Source organism: Rhipicephalus microplus, chromosome X, assembly GCF_043290135.1.
Source record: "Rhipicephalus microplus isolate Deutch F79 chromosome X, USDA_Rmic, whole genome shotgun sequence".
NCBI lineage: Eukaryota > Metazoa > Arthropoda > Arachnida > Ixodida > Ixodidae > Rhipicephalus > Rhipicephalus microplus.
Genome location: NC_134710.1, coordinates 172,203,175 through 172,230,647, shown reverse-complemented (window position 1 = coordinate 172,230,647; position 27,473 = coordinate 172,203,175). Strand labels below are relative to the sequence as shown.

The 27,473-nt window shown below is 43.9% G+C and overlaps 1 protein-coding gene across 1 annotated transcript in view; it reads right to left on the bottom strand.

The window, feature by feature from the left end:
• The window catches only part of LOC119177165 (missing-in-metastasis), a 125,984-nt gene that overhangs the window by 47,096 nt on the left and 51,415 nt on the right, over positions 1-27,473 (bottom strand). The window contains exons 5-11 of the mRNA XM_037428565.2: positions 25,317-25,408; positions 24,007-24,081; positions 15,378-15,541; positions 12,017-12,169; positions 8,726-8,887; positions 4,235-4,357; positions 770-950 (exon numbers count right to left, since the gene is read on the bottom strand). Of these exons, the coding sequence (XP_037284462.2) occupies positions 770-950; positions 4,235-4,357; positions 8,726-8,887; positions 12,017-12,169; positions 15,378-15,541; positions 24,007-24,081; positions 25,317-25,408 (950 nt within the window). The remainder of the gene's footprint in view (positions 1-769; positions 951-4,234; positions 4,358-8,725; positions 8,888-12,016; positions 12,170-15,377; positions 15,542-24,006; positions 24,082-25,316; positions 25,409-27,473) is intronic.

Sequence of the window (27,473 nt, the reverse complement as noted above, 5' to 3'; positions counted from 1 at the left end):
AGAAAATTCGTTATATCAAGGTTGTCTCCCAGTGTTACTTCGTTACGTAGAGGTCGCAAATACATGTGCTTCTACGGAGCAATGGCGGGGAATTAAAAAAACTTCGTTATATCGAGGAATTCGTTATATGGAGGTCCGTTAAAAGCAGGTTTAACTGTAGTACTATCTGCGATGCGAGAAGAACTCCTCAATGCGTGTCATGACGAACAGTCTTCAGAGCATTTAGGATCCAAGCGTAGTCTAACTCGTATCCGCCACAAGTACTACTGGCCTAAACTTTACACTCTATGGAGTCACTCGGACTACCGTTTCAACAAGTTCGCATGAAACTGCAAAGCAGGCACCGTGTACTTTTGAACAGAAGCAAACGAAAATTGCACCTGCTTCTGCTTGGCTTGCAAAAAACAATGAAATGTATCCCAAAACACCACACTACAAGGCCAATGAGACTTGCTAGTGAAAAATGAATGGTAGCGCTTATGAATGTGCTCTTGAATTGTTCAGTTCTGAATGTCTGTGTCGTCAGGAGGCAAACCACTTCCTTTTGTCCTGATCGCGGGCAATGCAATTGTATTGTCAAGAAAATGATATAAATAAAAATAAATAAATGCTTTAAGTAGAAAGTGCACTGAGTAGGAGGTATTAAAGGTGAATACAAATAACTGAAAGCTATCATACAATTCATATTTGACATGCTGAACAGTCCAACACCCCTAAAAGAATTTTTTCTTACGGTGCACTTTCAAGCAAACGAGAAACCTGCCCTCACCAGAAGAGATAGTGTGTGGTCTTTGGCACCGCAGGACTGAATTCATGGCCCGCTCGAATTGCAGGCTGTCCTGCAAATTAGGCCATGTGGAAGTCACCGAGGGCGTTGTAGGAAATGGTGACGAAGGACTACTTGAAGCACAGCCTGGCAGTGATGATGCCCCCGTGTCCCCTCCAGAAACCTGCACCTCCATCCATAACAGCCACTGTCAAGGCACACTTATCACTCCAGACTTTAGCTGCACAGTATAAAGAGCATTACGCAGCAATGTGACATTTGCAAAAGTGGGGTCACTAGTAACAACGATGATAGCCTACCTGAGGCAAACAGACACAAGCAATCTTGGGTGCACGCAGTGGCAAGCTGTGAGTTGTATATCAGCAGCTTAATGTCACAGTTACAAGTACTGCTCAATTAACTAACGCCACAGTGTGAGTATGCAAGGCAAGTCTATTGAAAAATACAGATATCAAAGACTTTAATGTAAACATTTGACAGAAGGGTGTCTGGTTGGGTATGAAACTAGGAGATGATATAGACTCCAACGAAAAGTTTTGAAGAAACCCGACGTTTCAGAACCGACTCGGTTCCTTCCTCAGGGGGTGACTGCGTAGGCTACGTAGCAGCAGAGTATTCAAAGCACTCGAGGGGTGGCTAATGACCCCTCTCTCTCTCTCGTTTTGCCGTGGAGCACAGTCCGTGTGTGTACACTGGGGGAAGGGTTCCGAGAAAGAGGTTGTTGTTATGGGCCGTTCTCTGTATGTGCCACGACTCGAGTCGTCATTAGCCAACCCTCGAGTGCTTTGAAGACGCAGCTGCTACGTAGCCTACGCAGTCACCCCTGAGGAAGGAACCGAGTCGGTTCCGAAACGTCGGGTTTCTTCAAAACTTTTGGTTGGAGTCTATATCATCTCCGAGATATCAAAGAACAGATTCTGGTATAGTAGGCACATTAGCCTAAAGGGCTATTTGCACAAACATACATCCAGTAATATATATATACAGTGTACGTTACGCATATATTTTTCTGAGTATATTTTAGTTGCACCATCTGTCGCAAGTGTCAGCTGTAAGAAAAAATGAGCTGTGCAGCAAAATGGTAATACAGTCGATCCCAAATTTATCGAACTCAAAAGGGATCGCAAAATACAGTAAAACCTCATAAATTCGAAGTTATTGGAACTGTGGAACATCTTTAAATCATGAGGGTTTTCGAATTAACAAAAGATACACAAAGTGGGATGCAAGGAACTTTGAATTACTGAAAGTAATCAAAGGCAGTCGTTTGCATGCCGGGTAGTTTGCAGCTACAAGGACTAAGTTCTACCGCAATACCTGGGCCCAATTTTGCCGCAAACACATTGAACACTGGGCACCGCTGCTGCCAGCGAAAGCAAAAAAAAAAAAAGAAGTCATGGTTTAAAAACATGCACCTGCAGAAAGATGACGTGCTTTATTGCAACACAATGATTGCACGCGGGCGGCATGTCACCTGCTTTTTGCAGCATCAGGATGTTACGATGCGATCATTTGCCCATTCTTTCTGGTAAGGAGGAGGAGGAATAAACGTTTATTTTCGAAACGGTGTAGCGGTGTAGGTTCCGCGTTCACCTTAGGTGGGAGGTCTCCTCATTCCAGGAACCCTCTGGCCTTCGCTGCCTCCTTGGCCCTGGCGACGAGACGCCGTTGTTGGTCCAGGTCCTCCAAGGCAAGCTTGGCCTCCCACGTTTCGAGAAGGTGTTCGTTTTCTTTACCAATGTCACAGTGTCACAGGTTATGGCCAGTGTAAGGGAATTACTAATGTGTTTTGGCTGGAAAACATGACCATTGAAGTTTTTGAACACGTTTTTCGAAGTGGGCATTGCAGACAGGAACTTCACCAGTAGTGCAAGTGCGCAAATTGCTGGAGTAACTGCCGATCAAAAGTTAGCATACATCACGAATTGCCTCAGACTGACCTTTATTATTTCGTTATATTTCCAGAAAGAATGGGTAAATCATAATGTGCTGATGTTTCGAGAAGCATGTGACGTGCTGCGCGCGTGTCGCCACTATGGTGCAGTAAAGCACATTTTTTTTTTTTTTTTTCCCGCAGGTGCACATTCAAATCGATCACAAAGCCGCCCCCCCCCCTTTTTTTTTGTGCTGGTAGAAGCGTGGCTGGGGTGCTTCATCTGCCACACATTAGTATCGCTACACAGCATTGCCTTGTGGCTCCTAAGGACCACAGTTGCTGCTCCCACGACCAGCGACTGCATTTTGCGGGGGCGGTACACGGCTATTGCATTGCACGGCTATTGCTCTGCCGTGTTTGCGATGAAACCCACGATTTCCCTAGGTGTTGGCCGTGAAGTCCCCAGCCCGCTAGCCGTGCTTCCGGTACTGCCTTCCGGCACGCAGCCACACTGGCACTGGCCTGAGACCTTGCCGTCACCGCCTCGGACTTTGTTCATTGTACGATCGGCGTAACGGGGTGGCGGTTCGCATTTGCTTTAGGCACTGCGTCGTGCTCCCAACAGTCTGCAGAAATTAGGCGCATTCTTTTTCTTCTAACCACCACCACCAGTTGGTTTTGTGTGGTTGCGACGATGTCACGTCGGCAGAGCTACACAGGTGACTTCAAGTGCCAAGTTATACTTTTTACCGAGGACTACGCAAATCTGCTGTGCAGCGCGAGTTCTGTTTAAATGAGAAATAGATTAGGGGTTGGTGAAAGCAGAGGGACCGTCTGTTTGCATGCAAATGTCGGTGTCATGCCTTTTGCGGCCCACCAATCGGCAGAGGTGGTAGCAAGGAGGACATCGTTTGGGAAGTCGCGGATGCTTGCGAAAAATCCGATGACATCATCTTGCACATCTGACAAGATGACGGCCCCGGAAGCGATTAGGGCGCTAAGTTATGTAAATCAAGGTGTGCTACGTTTCAATTTCTGTTTGGTCAACCATTGGTTGACCTATATTCAATTTTTTTTCTTCCTGTTGTAGAACACTATAAGTAGGGGTTGACCAATACTCGTGCCCTACCTATTTTCGAGTAAATACAGTACTTTCATACTTAATTTTCTTCAGGACGCTAAGTTATGTCAATAAAAATGTGCTATGTTTCCATTTCTCTGTTTCTAAACTAAAAAAAAAAACATTGGTCGACCTACATTCGATTTTTTTTTCTCTTTTGTGGAACACTATAGGTAGGGGTTGACCTATTTTCATGCCTGACATTTTCAGGTAAATACGGTACTTTCATACTAAATTTTCTTCATAATAATTTTCTTTGCAGGCATCAGAAGTCATATATATATATATATATATATATATATATATATATATATATATATATATATATATATATATATATATATATATATATATCATGATTTCATATCATAAATGAACATCAAAGCTGTTAGTGCATCCTGTGACTTTATTCATAAAAGGCTTAAAATGAAAATAAAGCTTTCCAGCCCACCTGGGCAGCTATACTGGTCCCTCGAGGGGATGGAGGCCTCAAAAACAAGGTATCCTGTGAAGTGAAGCCAGAATCTTGCGAAGACACACTTGACAGCCGCAGTGGTCCTCCTACAGGTGGCTGCTGCATGATAGTCAATATAAAAAACAATGAACATCAAACGAAAGCAAAACTGAAAAAAAAAAAAAACAAGGATTTTCGAAAGTAATCTTTCTATAATAAATAATTCTGAAAGTTGTCCATATCGAGTTACTTAATTTGCCCTAAAGCATTGTATTACCAGCCTCACCATTCACTCAGGTCTAGTTTGGTAGCCTTAAATAAGTATTAGGAAGACTTATTAAAGTAGGCTGACACTTATGCAGTTGTTTACAGAAGTTTCAGTATGGCGAAGCCTGTGTTCAAATCAAGAATACAAGCAATGAAAACTGACACCACTAGGTTACTGCAATACAGCTTTTTATATAGAGTATGACAAAGCTAAATGACTTCTCTGTCCACTAAAAGCATCTTCCTCGTAAGTAAAGTAGCTTGAAATGCAGCTATGATAATTAAGTTGCAACTCCACAAAGCATGCGTCAGTCGCTACCCATTTAATTGGTGCTTTATGCACTGATGATCCATACAGTTTAACATTTAGAGCAATTTTTTCGGCAGGAAAAAGCGTGTCTACGAGCAGATTTGGTGCAGGTTTAGAGCAGACAAAATGGAATTGAGGATAATTTAGAGTCAGAAATGTCTAAATTATCTGTGAATATTCCAATTAGTGAGCATAGTTCAAATGCTGCTGCACTGTAAACCGGTACACAAGGCCAACATCCACAGAACAGCCATTACAATTGAACTACGATTATACGTCCCCCCAGTTTCGCGACAACCCACACTTTACGACGAATCTGTTTTGACCCAGCAAAATCCCCATAGAAGTAATGAATAAAAACCTTTGGTTATATGACACAGTTTCCCGCCAACCCCGCATTTTACAATGACTTTCAGAATCCACCCAAAAAAGAAAAAAAAACACCTTTACTCAAATCAACCTTCGTCCAAATATACATGAGCGTAAAATATGAACGTCCGTTCCCCCTAGATTGACGATTAGACAAGTAGAGAGACAGGACATTTTCTTAGAATGCAAAATTCCTTCTCCTTGAAGTTCAGGTGCTTCTACATACACATGTGTACGTATCCGGGGTCATTACCTAGTCAAGCTCTATTCAAAGTAGCTCCAGCCGGCCGAATAGCTGATATTTTCACGTTTTCAGTCCGTGGAAACATTTCCTGGTCGACCTACAGCTGATCTCCTTCCTTTATTGTACTCGCAGTCACAAGCTTGACAATGCATAAGGGCGTGACTCGACTGTTTTCGCCTTGCAAAATTGCTTTCACTTGACGTCAACATTCATAATAACAGCGGGACATCACTACTTGCACTTCACAAGTCAAGAAATTACAACGTGCACAGCTCAGCCGGAGGAATTCCACCAAAACTTGTAGTTCGTCGCCATGTGATAGCGATGACACTGCGCCTGACCCTGCTGAAGGGAGCCTGTTGGCAATGCCGTTTCAATTTCGTTATCATGCACAGGCAATTTTTGGACTGTTTATCAGTAGAAAGATGCGCATTGGATTCGATTCTTTTAGAGTTGAGAATAAAGACTCCCTCGCACCTGCTCTAAGTAATGCTGCCATTAGCCGCCACGGGCAAGAATAATTTGACCTACCTTCCTTGCTGAGGCACAAGGTCATGCTGTGGGCTTATTCAGGCAATCGGTACCAGTTTTTCGGGCGAGGCTGAGTGTCACTGCCTATAATCTTAGTTTTTAGATTATACGATGCCCGGATTATACGAGAGTCTTTTGTGCTCCCCTGAAAGTCATCATCGGGGTTCCACTGTAACCGGGCCCTTAACATGAGAGTTTCATGTTATGGCTTCACTACACTGCAAAGACGGGCGTGGTGCATACCTGTGAAGCGCTAGTGACAAGCCCAGAAAGGCACATACGGATTCTGCAATTGACAAATGTCATGAGGGCATTAAAAAAAAATAATAACCTATCCAGAAGACCAGCAGTATGACAGTTAAAGAAAGAAGAAAATTTGTTGCAAATGAGAACATACCATTTAAAATGCATTCAATAATCGCATAATTGACTATGGTGATGCTCCATCATACTAGATAACAGTTATGAGAAGTGAGCACCGAGTGACATTCTCCTCTCAATTTCAACAACTTGGGGCTCATCACTTACTTTCAGTTTTCCAATTAGAAAAAGCCTTCTAAGAAATAAATCTGGTACAATGTGAACTGGTATCAAGGGGCAGGGTCAGTGATCAATCCAAGCATTAAGCGAGAAGGGATGCATTTCTTCACGGCAGCCTTGAAGGAAAACAGTCCGCCTATCGAAACGTTCGCTTCAGCGATGGCACATGTTCAAAAATTTGTGAAGGTGCAATTTCTGGGTACGAGTCCCTGTGTTATTAAAAGGATGGGGGATAATTGTGGTGTCCCGCGAACAGGCCAGATAACAGAGAACAACCAACTACTAGTTAGGTGAAAAGAGCCGCACTGGGCATGCACACAAGCGTAGTTCTCAACAAGTCAGAGGGAATCAGTTGGGAAGATTTGCAAACTCAGGAGACTGACCTTTTGCCGCTTGGCAGCAGTGGCTAACTTACAGCAAGCAGGGTGTCTCGCAAACGATACAAATATTAACTTTGCCAAAAATAAGAGAAACTATCGAAAGACGTGACCTGCGGGTCAGCAGCCGAGTACCTTAACCACTAGACCACCGCGGCGAGGCATGTTAAACTTTCAACAACAGAGACACACGTGGTGGAGCCGAGAGATCACTTAAACTGAATATAATGACAAAAAGTGCATGACTGGAATGGAGTTAGTAGAGGGCATTAAATACTATTTCACCAGCTTACAAATATAATTGACATGCCTGCAATGCTTTCACAAGTCTCTTGTGCCATAAACAGTGGTGATTCAACTGCACCAATTGTGCCATTTTGCTACTATTCCGTTCGCTGCACCTTGCTGCACTCATTCGAGTACAGCTTGTGCCAACTGCACCAAGTTCACCATTCCATCCGCTTGCATGGCATCAGGCTGTTCATGGTGTAAAAACACCATATTTTTTCACATATAACTCCCACCCCTTACATTGAACTCCCCGAAAAAAGAAAAAGGTACTCGCGCACACATAGCTTAGGAAAACTGTTTTGGAAAGTCACAATTTCACAGTCACAGTGTCGTTTACAAAAGAACTTTATTTTTACAAAAGAACTTTATTCTGGCGCACCAAAAATACGTGTTTGACCACAAATCGCTGGAGCCATTCACGGCTCGCACGAAACTCCCGTGAGATGTTCATCTCACGAACCAAGCTCAACGCTTCCATTTGTGCCATCTTTGTTGACGCAACGTGGTCACGACTCCTCTGCTCCACAAAAAATTTGACAAGCTGCGTCTCAAGAAGGGGGTCTTCGGGCTGCGAAATGCGCGGTTCTCCTTGCCTACATTTTTGAGAGAGGCCCTTTTTTTTTTTTTTTTTTTTGCCTGTCGCAGATGCAAGACTCATCGACGTACCTCCTCGCAGCAGCTCTGTTAATAACTTCTTCTGCAGCAGCTATAATCTCAAGTTTTTCTTTCGCAATAAAGAGTGCCGCTGAGACCCACTCATGGTGCCTCAACAGACAAGGGTGACTAACGGTGCAAACTGGCCACACCTGACTCAGAGACAGACACTGTCAAACCGCTGTTCTAACGCTGCTGAACAAATCAAACAAAGCATGCAAAAAGTGAATAAACACACTACCGAGGGGATCTGTATATGGCCTGTGTTGGCTTTTATTGGCTTTAGACCAGATGATGCTGATGGCGATACGAACTGCACGGCAGGCCTTGCATTGCCGATCTCTGCTTCCGGATTATTCGCAGATAACCAGCAACCCCCGTTTTCAGCCAATTTTTTTTTTTTTTATTTCAATTTTTGGTGCAGGTTATATGTGAGAAAATATGGTATTCTCGATCTACTGCTGAAACTTTTCGACACTGCTAGAGCTTTTCGATGTCACTGATGCCTTCTATTCACTCCATTCCACCAATGCACTTTTTGGCATTATATTCAGCATAACCAATGTCTCGGCACCACCATGTGTGTCTCCATTGTTGGAAGTTCAACATGCCTTTGATAGTTTCTCTTATTTGTTATCGAAATGATTTTTTTCGTTCGAGAGTCAATCTGCTTGCTGTATGGTAACCACTGCTTCCAAGCGGAAACAGTTATTTGCACTGCGAGCTGTAAACGGCGTCTTCATGTGAATAAAGATTCAGCAGGGCAAAAGTTTGATGTTTCTCAAGAAAAGTAGATGCCTCTTAATCGCACTGTGTGACAATCTTCGGTATGCTATTGTATGCTACTGTCTACTGTATAGTTGCTACTGCACTTGGATAAAAAAAAAAACTGAATAAATGCCTACCTGTGAGGCTGTTCGACACCGAAGCTGATGCGAAGGAGAATGGGACTTTGTGCTACCACTGGAGGAGCTGTTGAAGCTGCTGATGCTGCACATGCTGGATTTGCGTGAACCCAAGGAACTGCTTGTGCTGCCACCAGTGTGAACAGGAGAGCCTGGAGGTGTCTGCAACCAATTATTACCATTATTTGTCATCACTGTATACAACTCCAGCCACCCCCAACTTGTCAAGGTTATCTACAAAATACATCAACTGCACTTAATTACTATTATATGCTTGTAAAAGAAAGAGCATAACTGTATGGAATACACATCTAATCTCTTCTCTAAGTAAATTATTATGCAGCACTAGACATTTACTGGGTGCAGCTAATTACTATGTTGTGCCCCATTTACGGTGTTGTAAGTTATTCGAGCACATTATATTTAAGGCTATCATTACTTACTTAGAAAATAATAAATTAATCTATGTGCATCAGCATGGATTTAGATCTGGTTTATCTACGGTCACCCAACTAGCTTAAATATCTCAAGAGTTAACCAGTACGCTCAATTTGAAAGGCCAGACCGATGCCATATTTTTGGACTTCTCCAAGGCATTTGACGTTGTTCCTCATCAGTATCTAGTAACGAAATTACTCGCTACAGGAATAGAACGGAAGGTTGTAACATGGATCGAATGCTATTTGAAACATAGAAGACAGTGTGTCACCATAAATGGGTGTGTCTCAAGTGAGTTGGAGGTGTACTCCAGTGTTCCGCAAGGCTCAGTTTTTGGGCCTCTTCTTTTTTTAGTTGAGATAAATGACATTCATCTCTGTGTGGAGCCACAGATCCAGATTAGGCTATTTGCGGATGACTGCACAATATACGCAGCCATAAATATTTGCTCTATTTTCTGCCGCGATTACTTGTTGGAATAACTTGTCCGAGGAAGTTGTAAACTCTGGGTCGTTGGCTTCATTTACAGAATTACATTTACAGCACCTCCATCAGTGTCGCGGTAGATTGCGAATAAAACACAGATACACCTTGGGACGACGAAAGCAGCGTGTCCTCAACAGCTGAGTCACAAGATCGTCTTTTTCGGCCTCGATGGAAGCTAGAGGCCCACTACCTCGTGCCCACTAAATGCCCCATCATCGTTATCGTCCACATGTAGACACGCGTCAATATTGTAAATAATACTTTTTCTAGATGCATGTGGCCTGTATGTATGTGTATATATGTGCATATATATAAGTATAAATGTGTAGGTATGTACATACTGCTGAGTGCTATGTCTTTCAACTTGTTCATTCGCTATGTATTATTTTTTCAGCTGTGTCAAGATATGCTGTGCATTCATATTTGTTTTCTGTTTATATTTTTTGTATTCACTTCTGCATGGGCCCGTGAAGGGCCTGAAGTATCTGTAAATAAAAAAAATTACTGCATGCCATTGCATAACATACTTCCATTAATTTGACTCCAGTAAATTCAATCTTGGCTAAAGGTCCCAGCCGTCACCACATTTTTTTTATCCTGAAAATAATCTTGGCCACATAACTTGTCATGATGTTAACTAGAGACTAAAAAACATGGCCAAGGGCTTTGGATGACCCCCCCCCCCCCCCCCTCCATGTCTTTACGCTCACTCAACTACTTCTTCCGGTCTTTAGCAATTCTTGAACAGCCAGGCGAAACAGGAATAATTTAGGATTGAAAGCCTTACATTAAAGCGTATACAAGATTATGTATACATACGACAACCACTAACAGGGCAGCTTAATCACGAAAAAAAATTCACCAAAGAATAACAATGGGCTAGAGCACATCCGGCAGGCCCTCCCAAAATATAAGACAGGAAATTTACTTTTGTCATTAAAGCAAAAAGTATACAACCAACCATATACGGCTGAACCATAGAGAGTAACAAAACTAGAGAAAAGTTGAAGACCACGCACCGTGCAATGGAACTTAAAATGATAAGAATAACTTCACGAGATCGGAGCAGTGGGGTGGGTCAGGGATTAAATGGGTGTTGCAGGTATCCTAGTTGACATAAAGTGAAATAAATTAACCTTGGCTGGCCAAATAATGCATAGAACCCAACCAGTGGACAGTTAGAGCAACAGAATGGTCACCAAGAGATAGAAAATGCAGTTGGAAAAGGCAGCGAGTTGGAAATGAACTGAACAGAACTAGCGAGAGCAACAACCTGGCATCAGAACTACTGAGTGCAACAACCTGGCAAGTGCTTGGCAAGATACGATGCAGGGACCATAAAATGGTAAGGTCTAGGATTCGCCTAGACTTGAAGAAGGAATGAGAGAAACTGATACACAAGAAGCGAATCAATTCGCTAGCACTGAGAGGGAAAGTACAAGAATTCAGAACAGATACTCGGTTCTTATCGAGGAAACCGGCCTTAGCGTTGACGCAGTGCATGATAATCTGACGAGTATCATTACAAAATGTGCAGTGGAAGTTGGAATTACGGTAGTTGCACAAAATTAAGAAGTTCATTGAGATAAAATGGAATCGGCTTGCACAGGATATGGTAAACTGGAGATTATAGATAAAGTCCTTTATCCTACAATTAACTAAACAGGCTGAGAATAATGAGATAATTTGAACTCGGCTGGCCAACTTACGTGCATCCGACCAAAAAGGTGACAGAAGTAATGGTTCTAAAAGCAACAGTATCCTGCTTTGCAGGCTCTCGGGAAGAAGTTGATGATTCTAACAAACATCTCTCATCAATATCCACTACATATTCTGCCTGCCCAAGAAAATTTTTAAGGTGAATATAGTAGCTCACAAACAATAGAGAATTTATACAATTCTAATTTGCACTGCTAAAAAAAGTTTATCAAAAAAATTTGTTCAGCAATGCAATCTGACATGAAATCAAAACTGCACATGAAATGATGTAGTTCGAACCAGCCTGGCCAGCATTATTGCCACTGCTATCACAAGATGGCAACCATCACTGATCCCAAGATTGCACAGCATAACAACGACATGGCCCTTTCATTCCAACAGTAAGTGCACTCCTAGCTGCGCCTCTGCAAGCAGGCTTTCCTACATCAATATGAGCCTAAAACTGCAGACACCACCTATGCAGTATAGTCATAAAAACCAAAAAACTAGAGCAGGAGTAAGAGAAAGCAGTAAAATGACACCAATTTTGAAACAAGTACGTATAACTATATTACAGCGAATTACCTTAGATTACACTTTACTGCTTTATTGCCCTACATTCTGCCATTGCACTCTTTTTTCTTGCCATAAAATACATGATAATCTTACCTGGAAGGTCCAAGTGCCTTGAGATGCCTTTAGGTCTGTGATGACCTGTTCACTGGCTGAGGGAAGGCATTCGGGATTTCGAGTAAGTTTTGCCAAGGAGTCCAAAATCTCCTGTAAATGGGATGTTTCCTGCAACATCAACAGCTCTTCTTCCTGCAGGCAAGTCATTGAACATGAATTAAAAAAAGAAGGTACTACCAGAATAATTGACAAGTGGCAGATGCCAACTTAAACAAGCAAAAATCCTGGCACAATTTCCATGTGAATATATAAACATGTACTTTTAACCTCATTATGACAAATGTGTTAATCCCAAATTTCCATATAACAAATTTCCAATGAGGCCACAATCGAAGACCAGCGCAATAATTTGGAACTACAGTGAATGTCAGCAGTTAAATGAATGAATTACATGAAGTTGTTTAAGAACACGTTTCAAGCTCCACACTGTGCAAGAGAGAGCAGCTGTTAAGCGGGGCAGTGTCTTCGGTAGCAGCAAAGTTAGCTGGCCAAGTCTTCCAACAAGCACTCTTCGACGTCTGATGCTACAAGCTGGCAAGTGAGGGGTGCTCAGAGGCACCAGAGGGCACATTGGGCATTCTGTCAGAATATAGAAGAATAATGTCACGGGGGTGAGAGTATGAATGAAATAAATGTACAGTCGAGCCCACTTATAACGAATCTGAGCGTGACGCGGCATCCGTTTGCTGTATCCTGAAGTTCGTAGTAAATGAAACACAGCTTTTAAAAAAAATTGCGAGTGAAAATACAAACTTTTCTTGCCCCAAAAAGTGCGTGATGCACTTGTTTCAAAGAGCAGAAGCGATAAGGGCAGTCTAGAGTTCATTTAAAATGGCAGGGTGCTCGTTCGCCGAGGCCCATGGCATAAGCTGCATGAGGCATTGGCACCAAAGTTATTCACCATCTCCACAGCCCACCAATTATTCACCATCTCCACAGCTGAATACAGGGACGCCAGAAGCGGCAAGTTAGCTGCCAGGTGGTAAACAGCTATGAGCAAGTGCTCCGCAACGCGGCACCTAACACGCGGATTACGCTCGGTCAGGTCAAGCCAAGCGGTCACACTTTGAATGTTTTGTTGAACGGCATAAAAAAGCGCGCTAATCCTCCCGTCTGCCATCATGACCCCACGCGCACGCCAAGAACGAGTAAGACGCGCACATGCGACACACATGCCAGAACGCGTGGAACAGTTATGAGGCCGTTTCCAGTCAGAAAACGAAACTAATTCGAGCCAGCGTGGCGGGCGTCCTGGAGCGGAGGATACGGGCGAAGGGGTTGTGATCAAGAGAGGAGAGCAGACTTGTGAGGGAAGGGCAAGGAGTTGCGATAAAGAGAGGGGAGCATGCGGCGGGAGGGCGACCTTGAAAACCAAAACACACGGGAAGGAGGCAGGTTGGATAGCTTGCTTGAAAGGTCTGCAAAACTCGCACGTAGAAAAACTTGGAAAGAGTGCCTGCGCGCGCAGAAGTCAAAACATGGCCGCCTAGATCGGTGCGCGCAGCGGTGTTCGAAGAATCGGCGGCCGTGGTCAGAAAATCGTTTTGTTGCGCCGACGGGTTTGCGTGGCCTCACGAACTTTGATATTCCGCGATTCGTTCCGTGCAAATTAAGAGCCGTTTTCGTGATTCCGCAAGCGCGCGGAAGGCATGCTGAGCCGAGTGCGAAGTGAGCGAGAACAACTCCTAAACACGAAACGAATCACAAATTATCAGAGTCGGTGGGGTAGCGTGCGCCCGTGCACTAGACGCAGACTATCGGATACAGACGGTGGCCGACGATGTTGGCAAATGGTCTGGTCACTCCAAGCCGGCGACAAGCGACAGTACCAGCGATCAAAAACAGGGTAGATGGCCGACCGGTCTTCGAAAGATCGGTGGCAGTGTGAAAACACGGGCCTCGTTTGGCGATGCGGGGTGCTCAGAGTAGCGGGGGGACAAAGGACGGAGGGGTGCGTAACAAAAAGCAGTCGGGGCATGGAGGAAGGAAACAACTTTCCTTCCTCTATGGGTTGGGGAGAGCCGCAACTAGAAGGTCATGGAGGCAGGGTTCGCGTTTAACAATAAGAAAGTATGGGCACCTCGCAGATGCCTGATCAGTGGTCGAAATTGGTTTCCCAGGAAGTCGCCAGACCGCTGACTCCGTTCGCTGTAACCAATCAGCGGCGCTCGGAGACGTTCGTTGTAAGTGCAATTTTGTGCCATTGAAACAATGTATATTTTCACGGTCACTCGGATATTGTTTGTTTTAAGCGAAAGTTCGTTTCAAGTGGGGCCGTTATATGTGGGCTCGACTGTATTTACAAAATATACAGGAAGAGTTAGAGGCAGCTGCAGGCAAGAGATGTATGAACAACAGCAACAACAACACCAGTGCAATCACATAGCACAGAAGACTTCTGCTAATGTGAGACTGGCTACTTTGATTCTTCAACAATAATTAAAATATACGAGCCTTTATTTTCTAGACACACCTTATGAAAATTCTACATGCGAGGCAGTTCAATAAAAACGAATAGATTCAACAATGTAGTAAGGGCAGCCTGGCCTGCATCAACACCTTCAGAAGATGATGAGCTTATGCAGTTACACAACCACATCGAGTTCAGCCAAACTATGACTGCATTTTCAAATGGAATGCTATTTTACTTGTTCAGCTTGCAGCAACAAGTGCTGTCGCATGTTCCCTGTATTCAAGAGAATAGCATAAATCACAGGTCGGACTAGCAAAGAAGTTAGTCAGGGAAAGGCCACCACCCCAGTTGGTATTGCTGATTAGCCATTCAATAAATGCAGAACATCAAACATGCTAAAGACCGTAAAGAGTATAACATACTCAATTCTCATAGCAAAAAAGTGACCCCCAACAGTGACTATGAAAAACACCAAGTACATAGAGGTTCATTCAGTGAAAATAAAAGTCTGCTTCCTTTATCTTTCTATTACAGCAAGATTAAGAGATATACATGCTTTCCTTATTTTCATTTTAGGTGCTACAACGCAATTTGCTTTTCAACTCAGAACTCAGAAAATGTGGGTGCATATACAATTCGGGGGTTTGTTACAATTCAGTTGAATACTACCAAATAATTAAGCAGTGGATTTTATAGATTTTCCAACTTCTAGCTAACTTTGACCGGCCAGACAATTCAACCTATCTCAACCACCCATTGAGGGTCACATTAATAGGAATAGAGTTCAGTACTAAACGGAACTTAGTCTAACCTTGCAATTCATCTCAATCTTTGAAACAAGAATGCCGTTTCAGTTTTATTTGCCTTCCTTGAAAGGTTTCCACCACACATAATGAGCAAAGGCACAAGACGGAGCAAGCTGCTTACCAAGACTGGTGTGAGGCAGGCCACCAGAAGGCAGTATCGGGCCCTCTCCTCAACCAGGGCACGGCGCACTGCTTGCTTTTCAGCCTCCTCTAAGAGCAGGCACCGGTCACTCATCTCTTGCAGAGCACACTCCAGGCTACGCTGCATCTCCCACTTTCCACTGCCTGCAGCATAGTACCATACCAACACTCAAAGTCATGCATCACCACCAACGTGCAGAGTGATACATGGGCACAGTAATGAACACATTTTGCATGGCCTAGAATAATACAAAGCAGGATGACAGGTGCAATAATCCATATGTCCAACATGCCCAGCACCTGTATCACATAGCAGAAACCATCTAGTGCTCTACAGTGCTCTCTTCATTCTTTGGTTTTTACTATTCTAGTTCTGAACACTGCATTGCACACCATAGAGTAAATGAGAAAAAAAAAAGAGGGTTAATTTCTCTAAGAAGAAGGTTGCAGTGCTCAAAGTATTTAAATATGGAGAAAATCGTAGGCACAATAGTTATGTATTATTTTAGTTCACTGTTATAACGGTGCTTTACCATTAGCCAATAGTTAGCAAAAATGGGACATGCAATGCTGTAGTTTATAACAGCTATAATTACCTTTCAAGATGAATTTATCTTGTAATTTATTTCTCATCTTTATTGTATTTTTATACAATGGTTCTTCTGTCATTCTCTTCATTCTTTGGTTTTTACTATTCTAGTTCTGAACACTGCATTGCATACCATAGAGTAAACGAGAAAAAAAAAAAAGAGGGTTAATTTCTCTAAGAAGAAGGTTGCAGTGCTCAAAGTATTTAAATATGGAGAGAATCGTAGGCACAATAGTTATGTATTATTTTAGTTCACTGTTATAACGGTGCTTTACCATTAGCCAATAGTTAGCAAAAATGGGACATGCAATGCTGTAGTTAATAACAGCTATAATTACCTTTCAAGATGAATTCATCTTGTAATTTATTTCTCATCTTTATTGTATTTTTATACAATGGTTCTTCTGTCATACTTTACTTCTATAGACTTTTTTTTGTAATTTAGTCCTTCAAAAGGTGTTTTAGGTGAAGCCAGAAAATGCTATAGAAACCCTGCATCGTTTCTTCTCAATCAAATGCTTCAAACCAAATGTTAAGTGCAAAGCATTTCTTTGCGCACTGCAGGCATTTTGAGCGTGCGTGTCTACCTATGTTTATTTGGCTGCCTACGTCTGGATGCTCTCATGATCAGCCTATTAACTTGGAATAAACCAAAATTAGTATGGGAGGGTAAGATGAATGACGAATATGACTCGGTGGTCAAGACATGAATAATGTCACAGCCTCGTTGTGTACCTCTTTAAACCTTTTACACCAGAGCTGTGGCACATACCCGCGGGCGGATATGTGGCACAGGTATGCGCCACAGGTAATTGACAGTTTCTATTTACTGAGGAACGGCGAGAACAGACATGGGAAAGTTTATGTGTCACGGTTAAGAAAAAGCTGCCATAGGCAGCGTTGACTCGACAAATGCAAAGAATGATTGTCAGGGTCCAAGCAGGACTGAAACCCCAGTATTCTGCATGACAATCAAGTATTCTACCACACAGCAATGCCATGTCTCGGAACTACTTATAAAATAGACCCTAGAGTTTGCGAAATGTCAATTGTGATTGGAGTGCTGGCTATCCAATTTTTTAAGCATTACATATGTACAGCCACAGCCATGTCTGTGCAGAGCAAACAAACAGCTGGTTTTCGCTCTGCGGGGTGAAACCTTGGGGCAGTATCAGGCTCTGGCGTGGTCAGCCTGACAACTAGGCCATGCATGCTCCCGATACACCATTTCAGAGCCCGAAACTGCCTCAAGGTTTTGGCCCGCAGAGAAAAAACCAGCTGCTCGTGCGCTCTACAGAGACGTGGCCGCGGCTGTACTCTATGATACAGCCATCATGTCTAGTTAATATCATTTGTGGCCAAGCATAATTCGCTGAAGTTGATTTATGTAGCAATGTCCAGGGCTACTACCATCACCGCGAGCACCAGTGCTTCATATCAACTTACCGGTTCTGGTGTTGCTAATATCCGTTTTGCTGTTGGCATCATTACACAACCGTAAACAACTGGTTATATAAAACATGCGGCTGTTTAACATCTTTGTGTGCATTTGTACATATCTTTAAGGCCACTTCATCAAGTTTCACTCAATAAAAAAATTACAACAGAGTCACCTCCCCCCCCCCCCCCATCTGCATGCTTCCCATAACATACCATACTTACTCGCGTAATGAACTCACCCCCTACCTTGCTCCTTGAAAAAAGAAAAAAAAACTAAAATTTATTTTGGTATTATAGCCAATGCCGTTGACGATCGAAACAACGTTAAATCAAGCCATTATATCACAAATCACAAAATACCAACACAATAAAAGTCAAAACATAGTTCTGCAACCATGCTAAACAATTGTGAGCTGCACGATCCCGAACAACATCAAAATTTGAAAGTCGCGCTTTTTGCGGCGAAGCGCCATCTGTCGAATGCAGGAGAAACCTCTTTGCCGATAGCACCGTGCAAGCACAGCAGCACAAAAACAAAGCAAGAAACAAAGCATGTGGCCTCTGAAATGGCAGGCACGCAGCGTAGAAACACGCTACATGCCTGCTATCTCGGAGGCTATGCAAAGCGCAACCACAACTACCATGCTGACGGAGCATGTAGTGACACGTATCCTGAAGAAATACGGCCACTAGCGTGGGTCCGATCTTAGCAAGCCGCAAGGCAAGCGTTAACCGTCGCCATGGCGAGAACACGATACTGCTCAAGGTCGCAACACTTTATTATCTATGGCAACACCAAAACGCAGTACAGCCCGCTCCAAAGGCACAGCGGGAAAGCAAATGGGCTTATCCTCGCCATGGGCGCAAGTACTACACGGTGCCACGGGCATGTCTCCGTGGTAAAAGTGATTCACGGAGACACCGGGACCAAGGCCCGGTTGCTCGAGTGAGGGCAAACGTGCTCGCTTTGGCTTCGGAGGGAGACGGGTCGGCGTAGCTTGGCCATGCACTAGGACACCGTACCGCCCTTCGGCCGAGCGTACGCAAAGGGGCAACAAATGGTGAGCGTACGCCTCGGGCGCGAGGCGCCGTCAGCAAAGTCCGATGAGCCCCGAGCAACGGGAGTCGACGAACAGAAAAGGGAATGCGTGCTCACCGTAAGCTGTCCCGGAGAAACTCTGACTCACTCTCTGACGCGTGCACCCAAATCGTCCCAAGAGACCCCGCGCGCAGCACCACAGTCGCCAACCGCTACCGGGTGAGAGGGGTTCAGCATCTTTCCTCACTCTCCCAGCGCGGCAGACAGCGGAGGAGGGGAGGCATGTCGGGACATGAGTACGGCAGAAAAGGTGGCAAAGCCCGTGCAAAGGCAGCGGGCTAGCCTCAATTCCCACATGCGTCATGCACCCGCAACGTCTACCACAACGATTGTACGCCGCCATCCGACGCTGCGTTTTTGTTGTCGGGTTTGTTGTTGTGTACTTAGTTCGGACACCTGCTGTGCAGGGCGTATTTGACCGGTTTGCTAGCTGCACGGCTGTTTACAGACAGTATGCACTGGAGCATGGGAACCGAGCAGCTGGACGACACTTCAGCGTCGATCCGTGTGCTTTCGTTACGGGAGGAAACAAAGAACTTCGAACTACAAAAAAGATTTGTCGCGCATTTAACGGGCCAAAACAAGAAAAGCTGTCACGAAATTCCCGCTGTTATTATAACATCCGTGACTTTTTTCTCCCGCGCAACAAACCCTCCCCCCAAATTGATGTCAACTTTTCTAAAAAAAAAAGTGGGTTCTTTACGCAAGTAAAGTATGGTAGATTCTCAAGGTACATAGGATCTGCTGAATTTTTCCCCTTAGAACATGTCAGAAGCACACATCTATTTGTCACTACAGTGGTCAACCCAGAAGATATTTAAAGGGCTCTTCGCATGTAAAAAAAGAAATTGAGAAAAAATGGTCACATCCCAAAACTACCATGTCCCCGAAAGCTGGACACATGCCACAACAGCTTCTCCTTGCTCTTTCTTTCAAGTCAAGCTAATCTTCCATAGCTTCATTAGAATTCATGACACATTTTACATTCACTCTTCCATTCCATCTTTCAACAAGATTACCACAATTTGTCAACCACTGTTGACAACTCTTGGCCAATGCACCAAATTGTGTATTGTTGTTACGTTTTAAACTACACTGATTTTTGCAACATGAGAAGAAAATCCCTAAAAAGCACTCTACGCCAAGAAGCTGAATCTCATTTCACTTGCTCCCCGAGTTACCAAAGTCATGTGAAATATGAAGCAAAAATCACAATTAGGGTGACGCACCAAACCTGAACCGAAACCAACACCTAAACTAGAATTATGGCTGGAACAGAACTAAATCTAAGTAACACACACACGCACGCACACACACATGTACAGAGAGAGAGAGAGAAAGCTCGGTGATGCAATCACTACTTGTACCAGTTTTGGTGTGATACGAAATTTTCTGTGGTCTTGGCCAAGGCCCATAAGCTTCCAATGTAATGAAGTATGGTTGTTAAGAACCGTTTTCCACCCTGCGACATTTGACGCAAGATTATGTTACCGCAGAGGTTCAAACAGGTGCTGCCCGTGCTGCTGCAGAAGGCACGTCGATCGTGCATACCTATATGGAAGCTCAAAAGCCGACATTCACACCGTGCAGCCAGTTTGTCAGAATTGGCCATCAGCAGCATGTCGAATCTTTCGAGATTGTGCACACAAATATTAATGACCCTAATGCACTTTGTATGTCTTCATGTTTTGATTACAGATGGTGTTTGCGTTGCCTTTTTTTTTTTTGTTCTCCTGACGCGTTGACATTGTTGTACCGTGTTGACACTTGCCTGCAATGCCCTCGCAATCAGACGCCTCATGAAGGGTGGACGACAACATAAAGGCAAAGGGGACGGTCTTGAAAAAGGAGCTGGGCCTTTCATTGTCAACATGCACTCAATGTCACCATGCAACATGTCAACAGACTCAAATTTTCAAAAACCTCCCGATTGTGCAGGCACAACCATGAAGCTCAAAAAGCATCCTACAGCCACTGCAATAAGAAAATAACAACGAATACCAGCGGTTCTGAAATTTTCTGTCTCTTTTTTGTGAACAATGCACTTCTTAGGTCACTTTCACCGCAGTGCTTTGGTGTCATGCAGGAAAGCGTACTAAGCTTAGGCAGGGGCTACTAGCTGTTACAGGTCGCAATGTATCTGGTTCGGCGCACATGCCATATATTTACGAGTACAAGCATGGCCGTTACATCTAGAAACATTACTGGCAATCATTCAGAGCTGTTTATATATTGCTGCTACCCTCGTAAATGATAAGTCAACATGTGCACCAGCTTTCTTTTGATGCACATTGATATTTCACTCGTGCGTGTGTGTGTGCACGTGTGTGTGTGTTTATCAGTCATGAACAAAGCAGCTCAAATGATTCGGCATGACAACACTGTGTGCCACCATATGCTAGCTGCGATGTATCTCAATATAACCAGTTATTCACTCGGTATCAGCTTTTTCTTCCCTTGCTTTTCATCTCCTTACTTTAGTCAATTTTTTTGCTGACAAACTAATTTTGTTTAGAACTTGGCTGGCTGAATGTCATGAGTAAAAGGACACAAGGCACGTTCCAGGTGCTGGAAGGTGGCGTCCGCGCACGAGACCCCCGATGGTGCACTTAAGCGCCACGTTCACGTACGAGATGGGACAATAAAGCTCGTGGCACGCGACCCGAGCCGTAATGAAAAATCCCGGAGGATGAGCGGTCACTGTGCATTGGGGCTTCGAACTGCAAAAATCAGGAAGGCCAGCCTCGCTACCGCGATGAAAGCAGTAGAGCCGCCCAATCATGAAGCTGTCGGCGAAAAGGCTCGGGGAGCGGCCGTCGATCTCGGAAGACTCGAGTGAAACTGGCCGGACTTGCCGCAACCTTTCACCGCAGTTCCTGGTGGGCCTACAGCTTTTCCGCTTCGAGCCAAAACAGACGCAGCCCGCACCACAGTCGGGACGCCATTGACTAGTTGGGCGGAGCCTAACTAGAGTGTACTGCAACAAGGGAGTGCCCGGACCGAGCTTCGAAAAGTGAAGTCCAAGCAGGGTATATCTGCTCGCGGTGCTGTGGTCGGTAGTCTGCAATGTAGTATGCAATGTCATCAGCGAAGCGCAGGTTACTAAGGTACTCTCCATAAACTCTTATTCTTAACTGTTCCCATTCTAGGCTTTTGAAAACCTCCTGTAAGCACGGGGTAAATAGCACATTGGGGAGATTGTGTCCCCCTGCTTTACACCCTTCTTGATTGGTATTCTGTTGCTTTCTTTATGAAGCACTATGGTAGCAGTTGATCCCCTGTAGATTTCTTCTAGGATGTTTATATATACTTCATCGACACCCTGATTACGCAGTGTTTTCATGACGGCTGATATTTCAACTGGATCAAACGCCTTCTCATAATCTATGAAGGCTATGTATAGTGGTTGGTTATATTCTGAGCATTTCTCTATTACCTGATTGATAGTATGAATGTGGTCAATTGTTGAGTAGCCTGTTCGAAATCCTGCTTGTTCCTTTGGTTGATTGAATTCTAATGTTTTCTTTAACTCTGTTAGCAATTACCTTTGTAAATAGTTTGTATACTACAGGGAGCAAGCTGATCGGCCTGTAATTCTTCAAGTCTTTGTCATTTCCTTTCTAATGTATTAAGATAGAGGCAGTGGTACAGCCATCCTCAAAGTGAGAACAGGCTTCATACACTCTAAAAAAAGAGTGAGTAAAAAGGGTGTCTTTTTGTCACACAACAATAATCGTCATCTATATTGCGTTCCATCCTTACGCTATCGCCCCGCGCCCGGTACATTCCTGTCACGATCGACATGCCCATTATCAGGGTTACATTGCATTCTCGATAGGAAAGTGGCCAGCACCGAGTTTTCAAGAAAGGAAGCGCACGCAGGCCTGATGAAAATTATTGTTGTGGGACAAAAAGACACCCTTTTTACTCGATATTTTTTTAGAGTGTAGAAAGCGGTGTCATCGCAGCGTGAAGTGTATTCATCGTTGGCACATCGACCATCAAACCAAGGTCGAAGAGGATGGAATAAATCACCTCGATGTCAGCAATGATGGGCAATATGGCCTGCACTTCCGCAATGAAAGCTTAGTGGTTTTCTATCGACTGTGCGCCATGCACCTGTTTTTCGGGTCAGTGGATGTCTGAGCATTTCCCCTGGCATCGATGCCCATGGCGTGGCTGTGGACGGCTGGTTGTATGGCTGTAGCATGGGTGGTTGCTTCAGTGTCTGCTCTTGCGGCGGTAACCAAAGGGCCATTGGCGCCCGGAGGCACGGCGTCAAGAAGCGGGTGGTAGACATTGGAGAGCAGCAGCTTAGCTCATGAGACGCTGCTCAGCATCAGGACCAGCCGTAGACAACGCTTGGCATATTTCGTTGCGTACGACTTCAACGACCGATCCAATGGGAGTTAAAGCAACCGGAGTCTGGAACTTCTGCAGTTCTTCGCGAACTATCTCCCTAATCAAGTCTCGCAAGGAGCTCCGACTCTCAGACATCATGGCGATAGCATTCATTGGGTCATTGCTGGACATGCGGTCATACTGCCTGCAGCGTTGATGAAGGCCCGCTCAATAGCCATAGCCCTCTTAATTAAGTCAACCACGGTACTGGGAGAGCTGCGCAGTAGGCCGGCGAAAAGCTGTTCTACGACACCGTGCATGAGGTAACTCAACTTTTTATTTTCCGTCATGTGCGGGTTAGCTCGATGAAAGAGACGAGCCATGTCCTCGGCAAACATTGCAACGGTTTTGTTAGGTTTTTGAAAGAGCTCAAATAACTGCTGCGCACGGTCCCGTCGATCGACATTGGCGAAGGTATCGACGAACTGCTGTCGAAAGTCGGGCCAAGTCGACAGATTGACTTCTCTATTCTCATACCAAGTACAAGCACCGTCGTCAAGGTAGAAATAGGCGCGAGAAAGCTTTTCCTGTTCCGACCACTGATTTAGCTTGGCAACACGCTCGTAGTGGTCAAGCCAGTCCTCAACGTCTTCATGGGCGCTGCCACTAAAGCAATTGGGAACGGCTCCCAGCGGGAGTGTGGAGCATCAGGCAGGGTTGCGACCCTGCACCTCCACCAGTGTCGCGGTACAACGCGAACAAAACACAGGTACATCTTGAGACAGCGAAAGCAGCGGGTTCTCAACAGCTGAGCCGCAAGATTGTCTTCTTCGTTTTCGAGTAAAGCCAGAGGCCCAATACCTGGTGTCTTAAACCCCCCATCATCATTTTCGTCCACCATGTACACATGCGTCAATATCAGTAGTGGGCTGGTGTCACCAAAGATGACATTAAATTATATGTATATAGTGCTACTGAATAAAACCCTGTAAAATCCCTTTCAACCCATACGGAGACCCGTGGATGCACATAAGCATAAAAACTTTTTCTCTATTGAGCCATGAAAGCACACCAAGTCATGAAGCTTTAGGAATTCCAGAAATGGAACAAATCTGTGAATTATTCCGATATGGCACATACCTTTCTTGACCTTTTTCTGCAACCGCAAGGTATCGGTTGACATCTTCTTGATCTCCTGACGTGCCCTCTTGAATTCTGTGAAAGTGCATGTCATAGAAAACAGCAAGCTTGAAAGACTTATGTAGCTTAGTTAGGCATTTCGCATTATGAGCAAACTTGTAATGCAAATGCTATAATATGTTAAATTGCGGTGTGAATGTTATGTACCAAAGGTACTGTCTGGTTATGGGGCATAACGTGATGGGTGGCCTTTACCGAGTGGTTTTTACCTGAAAGAACCTTAGATTTATGAACAGGCCCTGAACACTACATGAGCATTTTTGTATTCTCCCATTAGTAAGAGACTTTAACAGAAAAACGAGCCTACGGAAGCAGAACAAGGACACTGAGAATGCACAGTTGGAAATTCAACAGCACAGTCTAAGTAAGCACCAAGTTGACTGCATTCCCATTCAAGGTCAGTGGTGGGGCTATAGAGAGAAATAGGAAGGAGAGACCCCTCAAAATTCCCTTCTGCTTTACATTAGGAATATGCACAGGCCCAGGTATCAGTACCTTAGAAATATTTTATTCAGGTCCAGGCCAGGCTCAGGAGAGCAGGCATGATTTGTTGTGTAGGTCGGTCATGCACTGGAGCCCAACTTGGTTACAATATTCTTGCCGACAGTATATGTACTTCTACAAGAAAGGGAACCCAAAGGACCATGTCAACAGGCTTTTATTAAAGTAACCCTCACCAGGTTTAAGCACTGCAAAGAAACAAGCATAACTTGTAGATCGGTTAATGGCGATTGTGTTTGCAAAATACAACATGCCTGTGCAGCAAAAAAATGGTCAGAATTTACAACAGAAGGCCGCATGCTGCGCGTTGACAGCCGTGACTTCAAGGGTGTTGGCGGCGGAAGCAGGGTTCCCCCAGCGGGGAGCATTGTTCACTGCCGGTGCAATTCATACTGGTTCTAGAGACCACAGCACTGATTTGTACTGTTTAAGCAAAGCGTGTTGAGAGACCTAGGCGATGGCGGGCAATGTCAGCAGGGAGCATGTTTGACACGTCAGTGTCTGGCAAGTTAACAGCTCTTTTAGTACACATTGCAGCCACTTGATGCAGTAGTTTGTGAAAAATTTAATAAATTCATTATATTCCATACGTTCTTCTAAAAGCAAGGTTTTGTCAAGCACTTAAACCTTAAACTGGGCTACAAAATTTTGAGAGCGAAATTTATAATCAGTATCCCTCTAAGAAACGACAAAGGCTTGAAAGGGGAAAAAGATGTGTACATGCTAATAAATGATATATATATAAACACCTTTGGAGTGGTCCTTGTCTAGTTGTAGAGTGCTTTTCTTCCAGTCCTCTAGCTTGTCTTGTAATGGAATAACTAGCTGCTCCATAATTGACCTGGGAACAGCACACACATCATAATGTGCAGCACACACATCATAATGTGCAAGTTAAAGAAGAACATTTTACAGAAAGTAAAATACAACTACGAAGTTAGATCTATAATACCACAACGTAACGCTGCAGATACAAAAAACAAAAAACATCACCAGCTAGAGAACTGAAACTGCAAAGTTAGATCTATAATACCACAACATAATGCTGCAGATACAGCAAAAACATCACCAGCTATAGAACTGAGAATTTCAAAAGGGCATTATTTCAACAAAACAACGGTCACAAAGAGGGCAGTGTCCACAATTAACCAGATAAAATTTTAGCCCCTGTCAAACACCATGCCCATGGGCCCTTTTTTACGCATGAGGCTCCCTTTAACAACAGTTTGCAGTTTTTGGACCTAAGGCTCACATTGTCTGCGCAGTATATATACTAGTCTTAATGCCCACATTCATGCAGGAAGCTTTAACCCTTCAATATGACCCATTCCAAGCTTCTCAAGTGGGTTACTACTTCCATGCATTTTTAGTGAAGCACCGGTGAAATCTTGTCCTTGCAAGATGCTGAATAGTTCTTTTAATCAGTTTGCACAGCAGAATTTAGCTGGATATAGTAACTCTGCCATTGCATCTGCTTCTGAAGGCCTTCTTAACAAAAAGTGAAGGGAAAAAGCTAAAGCATGTGGCTGGTGGTCAAAATACTAATGTTGATGCTTTACACGCCTAAGGTTTCTCACAACCTTAATAAAGCCAAGGCCGCACTCACATAGAGGTGTGCTAGGTCGATCTGGCCACTCAGTTGGTGTCGTTGCTAAAATTTTGCTCAGCTGCGGTCAAGTTTGCACTGATGAAACAAGACTCGCTAAACAGCAGAGTTAGGGAACACAAATTTTCGATAAAGAAACTAACTTTCAGCACATTTGATTGTTTATTGAGATTCCTGTTTGCAAGTTTTCGAGCGCTTTCATTCTTAGTAAAAATACAGGTGCCCTGGCACATTAGGTTATGGAAACTTACATTTTAAAAAAATGACGTGTATCAGAAACATATGTGGTTTCGCATAACAACGAATATGAACATTTTCAATGCTAACTAGATAAAAAATATTCTGAGATTTTACCTCATCTGGTATTATTTCATGTGTGTTTGAAGCAATTCGGATTATGTTTGTTAGTTGTGAGTAATGCCCTTTTCCACCTTAAGTTTTTTTTTTCTATATTTGTTATCCATCCTGTTCAATTCAGTTAGAATGTGCCAACTAGCCTAACAACTAGTTTTACTAACTTGGATGACTACAGATTCAGTGGTAGATACAGCCACGCATGTTGTACCATATAAATGTCAGTGGAGTAAGGTCGCAGCTGAAATGCTCAAGTTAGTAGCTACGTAACTCAAAGTAATGTAGCAACACTATCTTCCTATTTAGATGAGCCCCTTGAGCTTTGCTTCCCTACTGACAAGTGAAATAAAAGCTCATTAAACATGGGTAAAGACCTCAGAAGAAAAAACCTTTAGGAAGTGCAACTCCGCTGCTTGAGTCGACCAGATAACATCACATCGCCGGAGGGCCAAATCATGCTGGCGAGGTCTTGTGGTACTAAAGAGAATTGCCACCATTTCAGTTTCCAAGCGAACCAGTTGCACGCATTGCTCGTGTTCCACCACAGTCACGGAGCTGAAACATGGAGCGCGTTCAAATGCGCTCGGCCGGTAGCATTACTTTTTTTTTTCTTCATGGTTGTAGGTTTGCTTCACGAGGCGCTGCCAACTGAAATGTCTCCATTGGAGCATGTTATTTTTGTACTTTATGTGACGTTATCTGGACACCTGCGGACGCCAATTTTAACGGGAGTTTCACCTCCTAAATATTTCTTCCTTCGTGGTAAAGACAAACAAAGTGTAGCTTTTGCAAAGCCGCAAAAATCTCCTAACAGAGTCGGTTTTATTGCCCGAAACCAAGAGAGCTAACATGAGACAACCTGTATAGAGAACTTGAGAGGAGTTCTGGCATCAGCTTATCCAACATGCAACCAAGCCCAGCACATAAAACCTTTTGGTATTTGCCC